The 17,218-nt window shown below is 45.7% G+C and overlaps 1 protein-coding gene and 1 non-coding gene across 3 annotated transcripts in view; both read right to left on the bottom strand.

Annotated features, from left to right (window-relative positions):
* POLR3E (RNA polymerase III subunit E) overlaps window positions 1-12,153 on the bottom strand; it is a 74,434-nt gene extending 62,281 nt beyond the window's left edge. The window contains exons 1-2 of one of the 2 annotated variants that reach the window (XM_056535028.1): window positions 11,930-12,153; window positions 3,667-3,767 (exon numbers count right to left, since the gene is read on the bottom strand). In XM_056535028.1, coding sequence (XP_056391003.1) covers window positions 3,667-3,702 — 36 coding nt within the window. In that variant the 5' untranslated portion in view covers window positions 3,703-3,767; window positions 11,930-12,153. The remainder of the gene's footprint in view (window positions 1-3,666; window positions 3,768-11,929) is intronic. The other variant, XM_056535029.1, reaches the window with a different exon arrangement.
* TRNAL-AAG (transfer RNA leucine (anticodon AAG)) lies at window positions 12,126-12,207 on the bottom strand. Its single transcript has one exon. It is a non-coding gene; the product is annotated as a tRNA-Leu (tRNA).
* Window positions 12,208-17,218: the final 5,011 nt, after the last annotated feature.

Below are 17,218 nucleotides of genomic sequence, written 5' to 3'. Positions count from 1 at the left end.
GGCTGGAACGGGTTACAAGATCATCGCAACCAGCTTGGTGAGAAGGTTACCACAAATGGTGCGATTATTCAGAAATGGAAGAAACACAAATTGGCCGGGGAAGATGCTGTGTGAATCAATGGAACACAGCGTCAAATCTGCAGCAAACACTACACATGTGAATGTACCCTTAGGGTGGGGTCACAGAGTATATATGCAGCGTATTTCACGCTATGTGAAGCCTTCTGTACAGAGAGAAATACTCTTCATATTCCCCTATGAGCAGACACACAGTGCTTCCAGCAGCGTCGATGTATGCAGTAAGGTTTGGAGGCGGGCCCGTGCGTCACGGACACCCACCCCCCAAAAACCTCAGTGCACACACTGTGTCTGCTCATAAGAGAATATGCAGCGACTTTCACTCAGTATGAAATACGCTGCGTATATACTCTATGACCCTACCCTTAAAGGGGTTCTCCGGTGCTTAAACATCTTATCCCATATCCAAGGGATAGGGGATAAGATGCCTGATCTCGGGAGTCCCGCAGCTGGGGACCCCCGTGATCATGCACATGGCACCCAGTTTATAATCAGTCCCCGGAGCGTGTTCGCTCCGGGTCTGATTACGGGCAACTACAGGGCGGGTGGCGTGTGACGTGACGTGACACTCCGCCCCGCAATGCAAGCCTACGGGAGGGGGCGTGATAGCTATCACGCCCCCTCCCGTAGGCTTGCATTGAGGGGCGGAGCGTGTCGTCAGGGAATGATTATAAACGAGGTGCCGTGTGCATGATCACGGGCGTCCCCAGCTGCGGGACTCCCACGATCAGGCATCTTATCCCCTATCCTTTGGATAGGGGATAAGATGTTGAAGCACCAGAGAACCCCTTTAAAGGGGTACTCCGCTGCTCAGCTTTTGGAACAAATTGTTCCGAACACTGGAGTCGGTAGCTCGTGAGGTCATAGCCCCGCCCCCTCATGATGTCACGCTCCGCCTCCTCAATGCAAGTCTATACCAGCCTGGCACTCTTTTGGATCACTGGAGTCCGATGGTATGCTTAGTCTATACTTAGCGTACATCACTTACATGAGAATGACAGGGCCATAGACAAACTATAAAGAAGTGCTAACATATAGCAAATAAACTGCACCACACATCATCATAGTGTAAACGTGTATGTGCAGGCAATAGCTGGTGATTGCTAAGGACCACATGAACGACCCAATAATTGTTTATATGGCCCTCCCTGCCATGTAATGGGCTCTACTAGACCAGCGCTTGTTTACAGTGTAGCCCGGGTCATGTAATAGTGCGCTTATACAAGCAAAGTTAAAATAGATGATCGGATTCCCCGCAGCGCTGCCACGGCGATCCGATCATCTGTAATGGCGGACGGAGGTCCCCTCACCTGCTTCCGTCCGTCTCCTGGCGTCTCCTGCTCTGGTATGAGATCGAGCAGACCAGAGCAGAAGATCACCGATAATACTGACCAGTGCTATGTCCTATGCATAGCACTGAACAGTATTAGTAATCAAATGATTGCTATAGATAGTCCCCTATGGGGACATAAGTGTAAAAAAAAAAAAAGTTGAAAAATGTAAAAAAATATATAAATAAATAATTAAAAGTGGGATATTCCCTCCCCCAATAAAAATGAAAATTATCTGTTTTTCCCATTTTACCCCAAAAAGCGTAATTTTTTTTTATAAACATATTTGGTATCGCTGCGTGCATAAATGTCCGAACTATCAAAATATAATGTTAATGATCCCGCATAGTGAATAGCATAAAAAAAAAAGTCCAAAAATGCAGCTGTCACATTTTATTCCCAAAAAAAATTTATAAAAAATGATCTAAAAGTTTTCTATGTGGAAATGTGGTATCAATAATAAATACAGATGACGGCGCAAAAAATGAGCCCTCATACCACCCTATATATGGAAAAATGAAAAAGTTATAGGTGGTCAAAATAGGGTGATTTTAGATGACTGATTTGGTACAAAAAGTTTTTGATTTTTTTTTTAAGCGGTATAAAAATATAAAAGTATCTAGCCATGGGTATCATTTTAATCGTATTGACCCACAGAATAAAGAACACATGTCATTTTTACCGTAAAGTGTACAGTGTGAAAACAAAACCTCCAAAATTGTGGTTTTCATTTAAATATCCTCCCTAAAAAAAAAAAATTTTTTTGGGTTCGCCGTACATTTTATGGTAAAATGAGAGGTTTCATTACAAAGTACAATTGGTCATGAAAAAAAAAAAAAAAAAACAAGCCCTTATATGGGTCTGTAGATGGAAATTTAAAAGAGTTATGGATTTTAGAAGGAGAGGAGGAAAAAACGAAAAACACAAAAATAAAATTGGCCTGGTCCTTAACCCCTTAAGGACCAAGGACGTACCGGTACGTCCTTGGTCCTGCTCTTCCGATACAACGCGGGGTTACACAGTAACCCCGCGTCATATCATGGCGGGCCCAGCGTCATAGTGAAGCCGGGACCCGCCTCTAATAGCGCGCAGCGCCGATCGCGGCGCCGCGTGATATTAACCCTTTAGCCGCGCGCTCAAAGCTGAGCCGCGCGGCTAAAAGTGAAAGTGAAAGTTCCCGGCTAGCTCAGTCGGGCTGTTCGGGATAGCCGCGGCTAATCGCGGCATCCCGAACAGCTGACAGGACAGCGGGAGGGCCCCTTCCTGCCTCCTCGCTGTCCGATCGCCGAATGACTGCTCAGTGCCTGAGATCCAGGCATGAGCAGTCATCCGGCAGAATCGTTGATCACTGGTTTCTTATGAGAAACCAGTGATCAACATAGAAGATCAGTGTGTGCAGTGTTATAGGTCCCTATGGGACCTATAACACTGCAAAAAAAAAGTGAAAAAAAAAAGTGAATAAAGATCATTTAACTCCTCCCCTATTAAAAGTTTGAATCACCCCCCTTTTCCAATAAAAAAAAAAACAGTGTAAATAAAAATAAAAATAAACATATGTGGTATCACCGCGTGCGGAAATGTCCGAATTATAAAAATATATAATTAATTAAACCGCTCGGTCAATGGCGTGCGCGCAAAAAAATTCCAAACTCCAAAATAGTGCATTTTTGGTCACTTTTTATATCATTTAAAAATGAATAAAAAGTGATCAATAAGTCCTATCAATGCAAAAATGGTACCGTTAAAAACTTCAGATCACGGCGCAAAAAATGAGCCCTCATACCGCCCCATACACGGAAAAATAAAAAAGTTATAGGGGTCAGAAGATGACAATTTTAAACGTATTAATTTTCCTGCATGTAGTTATGATTTTTTCCAGAAGTGCGACAAAATCAAACCTATATAAGTAGGGTATCATTTTAATCGTATGGACCTACAGAATACATATCAGGTGTCATTTTTACCGAAAAATGTACTACGTAGAAACGGAAGCCCCCAAAAGTTACAAAACAGCGTTTTTTTTTTTCAATTTTGTTGCACAATGATTTTTTTTCCCGCTTCACCATAGATTTTTGGGCAAAATGACTGACGTCATTACAAAGTAGAATTGGTGGCGCAAAAAATAAGCCATCATATGGATTTTTAGGTGTAAATTTGAAAGAGTTATGATTTTTTAAAGGCAAGGAGCAAAAAACGAAAATGCAAAAACGGAAAAACCTCCGGTCCTTAAGGGGTTAAGGGGTTAAGTGACTGTTACCTCTTGTATAATCGGGTCGTCGTCCTCATTTTCCATACTACTGTCACACCCGCCAACACCCTGCAACAGCTTCCACTTGACTCCGGACAGAACAATAAAACCTATGGAAACAAAATAAACAGATTGGCCCTCATTTACTATTGCAAACCCAACATGTTTTGTCGGGTTGTGCGCCAGAATATGCGCCTGAAATTCTGTCTGCGCCTGAATTTGCGCCTGAATTGAAAAGAACCCCAACTAGCACTCCATTTTGCTAAGAAATTCGAAAAAGGGGCGTGTCCATTGGGAAAGGGGGTGTGGTCACAGAAAGGGGCGTGTTCCCGCCATTTTCACTAAATCCCAAGATATTTACTAAGGTTTCCACATAAAATGTGGTGGATTTGAGATGAGGAAAACCCTACAGATCAGAGCAGGTGTAAAAAAGCAAAGTGTAGGGAAAGTGGAAAATGTAGGGAAACCTTAGTAAATACCATGGAAAATAAATTGTAGGGAATTAACCCCACAAAGAAACCTACACAACACTCTGTAAATAAGGGCCATTGTGTGAGCAGCTCTATATATGTATGGAGTGGCCTCAGCACTGAACCTGCTCCTCACTGCCCTAAGGTCTAATCCTATCCTGTTAACCCATATATAACCAGTAATACACAGCTTTTAGTAGTCTTTATATATGAATAGGATAAATTATACAATAGTGACATATAGGACCCTAAGAGGCTATCCCACAAAGATAGTCCCATGCAGCAATCATACCCCTGGCGATCAGCTACTATACTAGTTTTGGGAGGTTATGGATTCCCCTGCGGAGGTCACATACATGCAGCAGCGGGTTCACTAGGACAGATGTCTGTTCTGACATACAGACAGGTGTCACTGAGTGAGACAACTCCTTTAAAGGGGTACTCCACTGGCCAGTGTATGGAAGGAAATGTTCCAAATGCTGTTTTTCCGTTGCAGGGGTAGGCCATGCCCCTTGTGACATCATGGCCACACCCCCTCAGAGCAAGTCTATGGGAGCATCCCATAGACTTGCATTGAGGGGGCGTGGCTGACCACCGCAGCGCAAAAACAGCGTTCGGAACATTTACTTCCGAACGCTGGCAAGTGGAGTACCCCTTTAAGCGCATGTGCACACTGAGGATTTGGTGTTAGCTTTTCCAAGGTGGAAATCTGTGTCTAAGACAGTGTTTCCCAAACAGTGTGCCTCCAGCTGCTGCAAAACTACAACTCCCAACATGCCCGGACAATCAACGGCTGGTATATCCCTGTTTGGGAAACGTTGATCTAAGATCTGCATGGAAACATGTGGATTCAATGCATTGTTTAAAGTGTAACTACAATGGTGAAATGACAAATGACTATTCGGCAGCACCATGCATGATAGTAATCTTTCTAAATGATTGTTGCCTGAATTTAGCGTCTAAATACCTTATAGGGGTACTCCACTGGAAACATTTCCTTTAAATCAACTGGTGCTAAAAAGTTAAACAGATTTGTAAATTACTTCTATTTAAAAATCTTAATCCTTCCAGTACTTATCAGCTGCTGTATGCTCCAGAGGCAGAGTTCTTTTTGAATTTCTTTTCTGTCTGACCACAGTGCTCTCTGCAGACACCTCTGTCAGTGTCAGGAACTGTCCAGAGCAAGAAAGGTTTGCTATGGGGATTATCTCATACTCTGGACAGTTCCTGACATGGACAGAGGTGTCAGCAGAGAGCACTGTGGTCAGACAGAAAAGAAATCCAAAATGAAAAGAACTTCCTCTGTAGTATACAGCAGCTGATAAGTATTGGAAGGATTAAGATTTTTTAATTGAAGTAATTTACAAATCTGTTTAACTTTCTGGTACCAGTTGACATAAAAAAAAATTGTTTTCCCTTGGAGTACCCCTTTAAGGTGCTAAAATGTCAATGGGAAACAGACTATGCTGGATGGCGTAGGTTAGCATATACATTTTTCCTCTAAAACACATAGGTTAAAGGTGCAAAAATGAACTTAAAGGTGTACTCCGCTGCTCAGCGTTTGGAACAAACTGTTACGAACGCTGGAGCTGGGCGCTTGTGATGTCACAGCCCCGCCCCCTCAATGCAAGTCTATGGGAGCTGTCACGCCCCCTCCCATAGACTCGCATTAAGGGGGCGGGGTGTGATGTCATGAGTAGGCGGGGCTATGACATCACGAGCTCCTGGCACAAGTACCCCTTTAAATAAGTTGAAACTTAGATAAGTAGCTGATTGCGGGGGGGTCTGACCACTGGGGCCCCCCACGATCAACGGGACAGGACACCTACTGGTAGACGGCACCCAAACTGTTTATTTCTATGGGAGCGCCAATGATGCCCGAGAGCTGCAGAACGCGCCGCTCTCAGAGCTCAGTGTGCCGTGACGGTGATCCCGGTAGGCCCTAGTGCTTGGACTCCCCGTGATCAGCAACATAATCCTGTGGATAGGGGATAGGTTCATTTTCACCAAAGATCTCCTTTAAACAGACAGCAATGACGCTGTGTGAACGCACACTTGTCTGTATTTTTAAGAATATGTCAAAAGGAGTCAAACAAAAAGGAGTTTTGGATGTATACCACGACTTATAGCCGGCACGCAGTGGGTCACCGCTTTACTAGCTCAGGTTACACCATCATGTACAGACACGGAGGCAATAAAGTACCTGACTCATTGTAACTTCCCAGACGCTCCCAGGATATCACTAGTCCGGGATCACACGCCATGGGCTCGGCTACTGATAGCGTTTACCTTGGCCGGATCTTTATCCTGACATGGTATCCCTACACAGGAGCGCGTGCTGACACTGAGGTTGTTGCCGTGTTTCATGCCAACAGGACATTGAAAGAAATCACTCGCAGCCGTAAAACCCACGAGAAGAAGCAAGGTTAACTATGGTGATGCTAGCACCATGCCTGGCATACTACTGATAAGTGCTCCCTCAACTTACAATATTAATCGGTTCCAGGACGACCATTGTATATTGAAACCATTGTATATTGGGACCATTACTCTATGAAAACCTGATAATTGGTTCTGAAGCCACCAAAATGTCATCCAAAAATAGGAAAAAGTGAGGATTAAAGAAAAATAAGTAGATAACTAATATAGATAAAGCAAATCCTTACATATAAAAGTAAGAAACATCTGCTGGGAGCTGTAATCACTGTCTATGTAGAGGACAGGAGCTTCTTCAGGGTCCTGTACAGTATACAGTGTCCTAAAAAAGTAACATGGAGCCGCCCTCACCTGGTGTCCAAAGGAGCAGCTAACCCTTCACAGGTAAAGAATACAGAACATGTAATACCTCCCTGGGGGCGCTACCAGACACCAGTCAGTGCATACGCTTCAGTAATACAGGTGTTTTACCAGTGAATGCCCATTCTGATTGGTCAGATCTTCCAGCCATTAACATGTTTCACAGATCTGGACTGTCTGTACATTGTATGTTGAGTCTGATTTCAAGTTACAATGGTCCAGAAAAGTATGTTGAAACTATTGTATGTTGAGGCCATTGTAAGTTGACGGATCACTGTATATGTAAAGGAAAATGCCCCTCTATACCAACTGTGCCTGAAGGGAACCAGCATGCCACCCTAGAGCATGATCTGAGCAGACCATAAACAGAGCAATGTTGCCCAACCAGTGTGCCTCCTGCTGCTGCAAAACTACAACTCCCAGCATGCCAGGAGTTGTAGTTTTGAAGCAGCAGGAGGCACCCTGGTTGGGCGACACTTCATTAGATCACTCTGCAATGTGATCTCCCCAACAGATGAGAAGGATCAGGCAGTTGGATTCCAGCATAGCTGATCCTTTATTTCTTAGGAGAAATAAGCTGCTGCCAGAGGTGTCTGGCAGCTGCTTACCACTTTTTTTTTTCCACATTCAGTCAAGGCAGCTTAAGGGTCTCTTCACACGTACAGTATTCTGCGCAGATTTGATGCTCAGGATTTCATGCAGTGTTCAGTCATTCAGTTTACATTGAAATCCGCAGCAGAAAATCTGGGCAGAATGCTGTACGTGTGAATAGACCCTAAGGGTAGGATCACACGAGCGGATCCCCAGCGCGTATTACACAGTGGATCCGCCGCTGCGGGACCGCTGTATGCTGCCTTTACAGGTGCCTGCTTGGAGCATCAATACGCCGCTATGAGCAGACACACTGAAGCCATGTGCAAGTCGCTGCGCATGCGCGGTGTACTCACACACATGGCGGCCGCTTCCCCTGCTCTATGAGCTAGGCAGTATGTCTGCCGGTAACGGCGTATTGCTGCTCCAAGCAGGCACCTGTAAAGGCAGCATACAATGGTCCTTCAGCGGTGGATCCGCAGAGTAATACGCGCTGGGGATCGGCTCGTGTGAACGTACCCTTATGGTGGAAGTTGAGAACGAATCATGTCGGCCCAACAAGTGTTTGGCACAGCTCCAGTGGTGGCTCATCTTTCTGAGATCATGGCTTTGGCTGATTTATGACTACAGTGTATGGGGGCGGAGGCGCTTAGGTATTCCGGTATAATATTTTTCACATGTTGTTGAGGACAGGGCGAAACTAAAAGAATGAATGACACCGACCCCAGTCCCCCACTGCTCCTGATCCAGGTTCAGACTCACATTGTTTAAAGCGTAACTACAATGGTGACAGCTGTCACGCCCCCTCCCATAGGTTTGCATTGAGGGGCGGAGCTGTGACATCACACAGGGGCGGAGCCGTGACATCACAACGCTCCGTCCCCATGATAGACAGTAATCAGACCCGGAGCTAATATGCTCTGGGGACTGATTTTAATGGGGTGCGGCGTGCAAGATCACGGGGGTCCTCAGCAGCGGGACCCCCACGATCAGGCATCTTATCCCCTATCCTTTGCATAGGGAATAAAATGTCTAAGTGCCGGAGTACTCCTTTAATACCCAAATACCTTAAAGTGGTACTCCACTGGAAAACATTTCTTTTAAATCAACTGGTGGCGGGAAGTTAAAAAGATTTGTAAATTACTTCTATTAAAAAATCTTAATCCTTCCAGTACTTAGCTTCTGTATGCTCCAGAGGAAGTTGAGTTGTTCTCTCTCTCACTCTCACAGTGCTCTCTGCTGACACCTCTGTCCATTTTAGGAACTGTCCAGACCAGGAGCAAATCCCTATAGCATACCTAGGAGGTTCTTTTCTTTTTGAATTTATTTTCTGTCTGACCACAGTGCTCTCTGCTGACACCTCTGTCCATGTCAGGAACTGTCCAGAGCAGGAGAGGTTTGCTATGGGGATTTGCTCCTACTCTGGACAGTTCCTGACACGGTGGTCAGACAGAAAGGAAATCCCCCCCAAAAAAAAGAACTTCCTCTGTAGTATACAGAAGCTGATAAGTATTGGAAGGATTAAGATTTTTTAATTGAAGTCATTTACAAATCTGTTTAACTTTCTGGCACCAGTTTACTTTAAAAAAAAAGATTGTTTTCCCCCGGAGTACCCCTTTAAGGTGCTAAAATGTCAATGGGAAACAGATTATGGTGGATGGCGTAGGTTAGCATATCCATTTTTCCTCTAAAACATATAGGTTAAAGGAGGACTCCTGCAAAAATTAACTTAAAGGGGTTGTGCGCTGCCCTGCAGTTCGGAGCTCCGCTCACACCGTCCGGAAGTTCATTACTCCAAATGCTGTGTGCGGGTTCGCAGCCGCCGGGCGTGACATCACGCCCGCCCCCTTGTGACGTCACGCCCGGACCCTCAACAAAAGTCTACGGGGAGGGGGCGCGACCGCTGTCACGCCCCCTTCCCATAGACTTTGGTAGAAGGGGCGGGTGAGACGTCACGAGGGGGCGGGTGAGACGTCACGAGGGGGGCGGGCGAGACGTCACGCCCGGCGGCCGCGAACACGGAAGCCCGCACACAGCGTTCGGAGTAATGAACTTCTGGATGCTGTGAGCGGAGCTCCGAACTGCAGGGCAGCGCACAACCCCTTTAAAGGGGTACTATGCTGCTCAGCATTTGGAACAAACTGTTCTGAACGCTGGAGCTGGGAGATCGTGACGTCATAGGTCCACCTCCTCATGGTGGGGATTCCGGTCCCCACTGCTCGCCTGCGCTTGTCAGTGCTTCCGAAACGAGATGACGCTCAGCCAATGACTGACAGAGGGATTGCTTGAGCCTCAGCAATTAATTTCAGAAGAAGTAAAGAGCAGCAGGGACCGGAACCTGCTGGAACAAGAGCGGCGGAGAACCAGGGTGGGTATCATTCATTTTTACTATACTGGATACCCCTTTAAAGGGCATGTCCAAAGTCTTTAGTTCCAGTGTGGGGAGACGCAGGCCACACTGGCCACTACAGTTGCCAAGGAAACCGTACCACGATCAGCAAACGTTCCGTGCATGAGCCTTTTTCTGATGAACGGAACTTTGCTGAGCATGGCACGGTTTCCTTGGCATCAGGAGCAGCACCTGACCTCGGCCCTGACACAGGCGGAGTTATGTCACTTCTCCTGCACCAGAGCAAAGGACAAAGGATGCTGAAGGTGGGTTTAAGGGTTATTTTGTTATATTTATTTATTTGGTTATTTGTTACAGCTTTTCCAGTCTCCTGAAGAGACTATGTCAGAAGACCGGGTGACAAAAGCTGGAGAAGTACTGTGACTGCCTGTCACCCAGCTTTTCCAGTCTCCTGACATATAGTCTCTTCAGAAGACTAGGAAAGTTGGGTGACAGGCAGTACACAGTACTTTCCAGATTTAAAGGGGGCGTTAACATCTCAGCATGTTATACCCTGTGCATAGGATAGGGGGTAACATGCTGATCGGTGAGGGTCACACCACTGGGACCCCCACTGATGCACAATGAAGGACACAACGCTCCATTTATTCTCTTTAGTGACGGAGACCTTTTCAAGTTCAGAGGTCAGAAGCGTTCGCTACTCCATAAAAAAAAAAAAAATGGAGCGGTGCCTGCACTGCGCTGTGTGTCCTTCATTCCAGGGAGAATTATACCCCCGCTCTCTGCATCGGTGGGGGTCCCGGCGGTCCGACTCTTACTGATCAGCATGTTATCCCCTATACTATGGATTGGCAGGTAATCTCCCTGTCCCACCCCCCACCTACTAAAATAACACACACCCGTCACCCAGCTTTCTCGGTCCATTAAAAAATAATAATAATAATAATAATAATAAAAAAATAAATAAAAACTGTTACGATATTTTAAAAAGTATCAGTAATTGGTATTGTTGAGTAGCAAAAAAATAAAAAAAATAGAAAATAAAAAAATGGTATCAGGACATCCGTAGTGTGAATAGTGCAGCTGAATCCCAATGAAAAACAACCGGAGGCTGCTGCACCGGATTCTCCACAGCGGAAATCTTGAGCAGAATTCTGCACGGAAAATACGTGGTGTGAATGAGCCCCAAGTCACACAACCAAATATTTGTGTGAAATTTATATTCCGCTGATGCGCAACTTTATAACGGTTGTGATTTTGCACGGCACAGATAAGATGCTTCACGTCAGTCACAGAGCACTTGCATTAAAGTCAATGGTGCAAAGTAGTGTGCGCGTTGCGACCTAAAATCCATCCGAGTTGGATTTTGTTGTATCACATCCACATGGACGAAGATCAGATAATGATCACAGGAGTCTGGGATAGGTGGATGATGAGTGATGTAGTCTTACAATCTGGAGAGCAGTGTTTCCCAACCAGGGTCCCTCAAGCTGTTCCAAAACTACAACTCAGGGCATGCTGGGTGTTGTAGTCTTGCAACAGCTGGAGGAGCCCTTGTTTGGAACCACTAATTTAGTTTTGTGTTTTCCAACCAGTGGGCCTTCAGCTGTTGCAAGACTACAACTCAGGGCATGCTGGGTGTTGTAGTTGTAGTCTTGCAACAGCTGGAGGAGCCCTTGTTTGGAACCACTAATTTAGTTTTGTGTTTTCCAACCAGTGTGCCTTCAGCTGTTGCAAAACTACAACTCCTAGCATGCCTGGACAGCCTTCGGCTGTCCAGGCATGCTGGGAGTTGTAGTTTTACAACAGCTGAAGGCACCCTGGTTAAGAAACACCGAGAGAGATAAATAGAGCAGAGCTGAGCCCGTCCACAGAGCTGCAGGGACCCCCGGACACAGGGATAAGCGGTATAACGTGCCTGATTGGCGGAGTAGTCCCCGGCTATAGGATGATGCGGCTCCCGGCCTAGGAGCACAGCACAACCTCAGGACCCCCAGCTCCCCGCACAGCCCCCCGGTGACCTCCCCCATCAGCCTGGACGCCTCCCGGCCCGTCCCCGGCCTACCTTCCGCACACGGCTCCCGGTGTGTACACAGCTCCCCGGTCAGACCTCAGGCAGCAGCCATACTGCTTGTAATGCAGACACGTGGGGAGCGGCTCCTCTTACCCACAATGCATCGAGCTGCCTGTCTAGTGACAGGGTCAGTAGGTGGCGCTGTCAGTCTACCCAACAAAATAGGGAAAAAGTAAAATAAAAATTGTGGCAGCGGTGGGATTCGAACCCACGCCCCCGAAGAGACTGGAGCCTTAATCCAGCGCCTTAGACCGCTCGGCCACGCTACCGTGGTGTGTAGTTATTGGAGTGTTTGCTAAAGAGTCTGCACAATGGACGTTCTGCACAGTTGATTCAACCTGTAAAGTTATGTAATGAAGTGTATTGTATTCTAAGCGTCTATTGGAGGGGTCCTAATGTGGGGGAACATACTGCACCTAATGTGGGGAGCTATACTGCACCTAATGTGGGGGAACTATACTGCCAACGTAATGTGGGGGAACTATACTGCCAACGTAATGTGGGGGAGCTATACTGCACCTAATGTGGGGAACTATACTGACAACCTAATGTGGGGAACTATACTGCACCTAATGTGGGGAACTATACTGACAACCTAATGTGGGGGAACTATACTGCCAACGTAATGTGGGGGAACTATACTGCCAACGTAATGTGGGGGAGCTATACTGCACCTAATGTGGGGAACTATACTGACAACCTAATGTGGGGGAACATACTGCACCTAATGTGGGGAGCTATACTGCACCTAATGTGGGGGAACTATACTGCCATCCTAATGTGGGGAACTATACTGCCAACCTAATGTGGGGGAACTATACTGCTAACGTAATGTGGGGGAGCTATACTGCACCTAATGTGGGGAACTATACTGACAACCTAATGTGGGCGAACTATAATGCACCTAATGTGGGGGAAGTGTACTGCACCTAATGTGGGGGAAGTGTACTGCACCTAATGTGGGGGAACTATACTGCACCTAATGTGGGGGAACTATACTGCACCTAATGTGGGAGAACTATACTGCACCTAATGGGGGGAATTGTACTGCACCTAATGTGTGGGAACTATACTGCACCTAATGTGGGGGAACTGTACTGCACCTAATGTGGGGGAACTATACTGCACCTAATGTGGGGGAAGTGTACTGCACCTAATGTGGGGGAAGTGTACTGCACCTAATGTGGGGGAAGTGTACTGCACCTAATTTGGGGGAACTGTACTGCACCTAATGTGGTGGAATTGTACTGCACCTAATGTGGGGGAACTATACTGCCAACCTAATGTGGGGGAACTATACTGCCAACCTAATGTGGGGGAGCTATACTGCACCTAATGTGGGGAACTATACTGCACCTAATGTGGGGGAACTATACTGCACCTAATGTGGGGGAACTATACAGCACCTAATGTGGGGGAACTATACTGCACCTAATGTGGGGGAACTGTACTGCACCTAATGTGGGGGAACTGTACTGCACCTAATGTGGGGGAACTGTACTGCACCTAATGTGGGGGAACTATACTGCCAACCTAATGTGGGGGAGCTATACTGCACCTAATGTGGGGGAACTATACTGCACCTAATGTGGGGGAACTGTACTGCACCTAATGTGGGGGAACTGTACTTGCACCTAATGTGGGGGAACTATACTGCACCTAATGTGGGGGAACTATACTGCACCTAATGTGGGGGAAGTGTACTGCACCTAATGTGGGGGAAGTGTACTGCACCTAATGTGGGGGAACTGTACTGCACCTAATGTGGGGGAACTATACTGCCAACCTAATGTGGGGGAACTATACTGCCAACCTAATGTGGGGAGCTATACTGCACCTAATGTGGGGGAACTATACTGCACCTAATGTGGGGGAACTGTACTGCACCTAATGTGGGGGAACTGTACTGCACCTAATGTGGGGGAGCTATACTGCACCTAATGTGGGGGAACTATACTGCACCTAATGCGGGGGAACTGTACTGCACCTAATGTGGGGGAACTGTACTTGCACCTAATGTGGGGGAACTATACAGCACCTAATGTGGGGGAACTATACTGCACCTAATGTGGGGGAAGTGTACTGCACCTAATGTGAGGGAACTGTACTGCACCTAATGTGGGGGAACTATACTGCCAACCTAATGTGGGGGAACTATACTGCCAACCTAATGTGGGGGAGCTATACTGCACCTAATGTGGGGGAACTATACTGCACCTAATGTGGGGGAACTGTACTGCACCTAATGTGGGGGAACTGTACTTGCACCTAATGTGGGGGAACTATACTGCACCTAATGTGGGGGAACTATACTGCACCTAACGTGGGGGACTTGTACTGCACCTAATGTGGGGGAACTGTACTGCCAACCCTAATGTTTAGGAACTACAACCTAATGTGGGGGATCTATACTGCCAACCTAATGTGGGAGAACTACAACCTAATGTGGGAGAACTACAACCTAATGTGGGGGAACTGTGCTGCGTACTTAAGGGGGTACCCCACTAATAAGATATATAAGTGTGCATAGGAATTTGTTCATGTTTTTTTTATCTATAGTCCGGCCCTCCAACGGTCTGAGGGACCTTGAACTGGCCCCCTGTTTAAAAAGTTTGAGGACCCCTGGTCTATTGTATGTGTATGTCAGGAAATATTCCCAACAGATACCTCTGACTAAAACAAAATTACTAATTGTGAAAAAAAGAGCGACGTATACTGTAAATCTGCAGCAGAAAATACAAAGTGTGAACGTACTCTAAGAGCTTGTTCACATGAGCGAAGTTTGAAAGATGCGGGATCTCCGCAACAAATTTTTGCCAGCAAAATCTCTGCTGCAGAAAACCTGCCACAGGCTCCATTAACCCCTTAAGGACCAGTTTTTGCACTTTCGTTTTTTCCTCCTTACATTTTAAAAATCATAACTCTTTCAATTTTGCACCTAAAAATCCGTATGATGGCTTATTTTATCTTTTGCGCCACCAATTCTAATGTGTAATGACATCAGTAATTTTACTCAAAAATCTACGGCGAAGCGGGGAAAAATTATTCGGCAACATAATTGAAGAAAAAACGCCATTTTGTAATTTTTGGGGGCTTCCATTTCTACGCAGTGCATTTATCGGTAAAAATGACACCTTATCTTTATTCTGTAATTTCATATGATTAAAATGATACCCTACTTATATAGGTTTGATTTTGTCGTACTTCTGGAAAAAATCATGACTGCACGCACGAAAATTAATACTTTTAACCCCTTAAGGACCCCGGTTTTTCCGTTTTTGCATTTTCGTTTTTTCCTCCTTACCTTTAAAAAAATCATAACTCTTTCATTTTTGCACCTAAAAATCCATATGATGGCTTATTTTTTGCGCCACCAATTCTACTTTGTAATGACGTCAGTCATTTTATCCAAAAATCTACGGCGATACGGAAAAAATAATAATTGTGAGACAAAATTGAAAAAAAAAACGCCATTTTGTAATTTTTGGGGACTTCCGTTTCTACACAGTACATTTTTCGGTAAAAATGACACCTTCTATTTATTCTGTAGGTCCATACGATTAAAATGATACCCTACTTATATAGGTTTGATTTTGTCGTACTTCTGGAAAAAATCATAACTACATGCAGGAAATTTTATACGTTTAAAATTGTCATTTTCTGAACCCTATAACTTTTTTATTTTTCCACAAACAGGGTGGTGTGAGGGCTAATTTTTTGTGCCGTGATCTGAAGTTTTTATTGGTACAATTTTTCGTTTGATCTGACTTTTTTTGGTCGCTTTTCATTCATTTTTTTTTTTATGGTATAAAAAGTGTCCAAAAATACGCTATTTTAGACATAAGAATTTTTTGGCGCTAACGCCATTGACTGTGCGGTTTAGTTGACGATATATTTTTATGGTTTGGACATTTACGTACGCGACAATACGACATATGTTTGTTTTTATTTACACACTTTTTAAAACTTTTTTTATGCATTGTTATAGCCCCCTCTAGGGGATATAATACAGAATACACTGATTGCAGGCACTGTTCAATGCATTGCCATAGGAATGCATTGATCAGTGTTTTCTGCGCTTGATTGCTCAAGCCTGGACACTTCTCGCTGTCCTCTCAGCTGTTCAGGACGCCGCAATTTCACCGCAGCGGTCCCAAACAGCTCCGCTGAGCTAACAGGCAGTGTATTCACCTGTTTTAGGAGGCATGATCAACTTTGTTCGCGGCATGTCCGGTATTAGCCGCAGGTCCTGGTTGCTGATAGCAACCAGAACCTTGCAGATATGAAGCACGCTCAGCTACATGGTACATGAAGTGACCAAAAATACACAATTTTGGACTTTGGTATTTTTTTTACGAGTACGCAATCGACCGTGCGGTTTAGCTAACATTGGAGCAATAGAACACCGATCGGATGTCGAGAAGGCAGGTAAGTACCCTCCCGCCGTCCTCTCAGCTGATCGAGGCATTGCAATTTTGCCACAATAGTCCCGATCAGCTCCTCTGAGCTGCCGGGATGCTTTCAGTTTCATTTTTTACACCACAATCAACTTTGATCACGGTGTTTAAAGTGATAATGCCGGGCATAGGCCCAATCGGGAATGCCGAGCATCAACCAGCAGCTGGGACCCATCGGGTTTAAAGCGTTCTCCGCCTGTGAGAGTGCTTTAAACGCCGGTAACGGGACCACGGTGAGCAGGTACGCCCTGCGTCCTTAACAGGTTAAAGGGGTTCTCCACTACTCTAAAACTTATAGCAGTTAAGTGTCTGATCACCTGGTGTTCGACCTCTTGGATCTCCCACAATCTTTAGGACAGGGCCCCAGCTCTCCCTGTGTCTGGAGAGGTGTGTCGGCACACACTCCACGCACTGTCTACGGGAGCGCTGGAGAAACACAAGTACATCGCTTGTGTATAATTATAATGTTGTGATATTTGTAGACGACTGAAATTGTCTGATTGCAAAGGTCAGTAGTGAAGCATATTGGCACCTGTACATAGGAGACAATGAATAGATAGTGGGAGTCAGAGGCGTAACTTCTACCTTCTGGTCCCCAATGCAAAATCTGCAACAGGACCCCATGTCTACAATGTGTAGTTTATGATTCGAGTCCCAGATGTGGCAGATGCGCCGTGGGGCCCCTAGACATCTTATCCTCTAAGGATAGGGGATAAGATGTCTGATCGTGGGGGTCCGGCTGCTGGGAACCCCCGCGATCTCTCCTGCAGCACCCCGTCATCTGGTGCACGAAGCGAACTTCGCTCCGTGCCTGATGATTGGC

The sequence above is a fragment of the Hyla sarda genome, chromosome 8, assembly GCF_029499605.1.
Source record: "Hyla sarda isolate aHylSar1 chromosome 8, aHylSar1.hap1, whole genome shotgun sequence".
Taxonomy (NCBI): domain Eukaryota; kingdom Metazoa; phylum Chordata; class Amphibia; order Anura; family Hylidae; genus Hyla; species Hyla sarda.
This window is presented reverse-complemented; position numbering and strand designations above follow the sequence as displayed.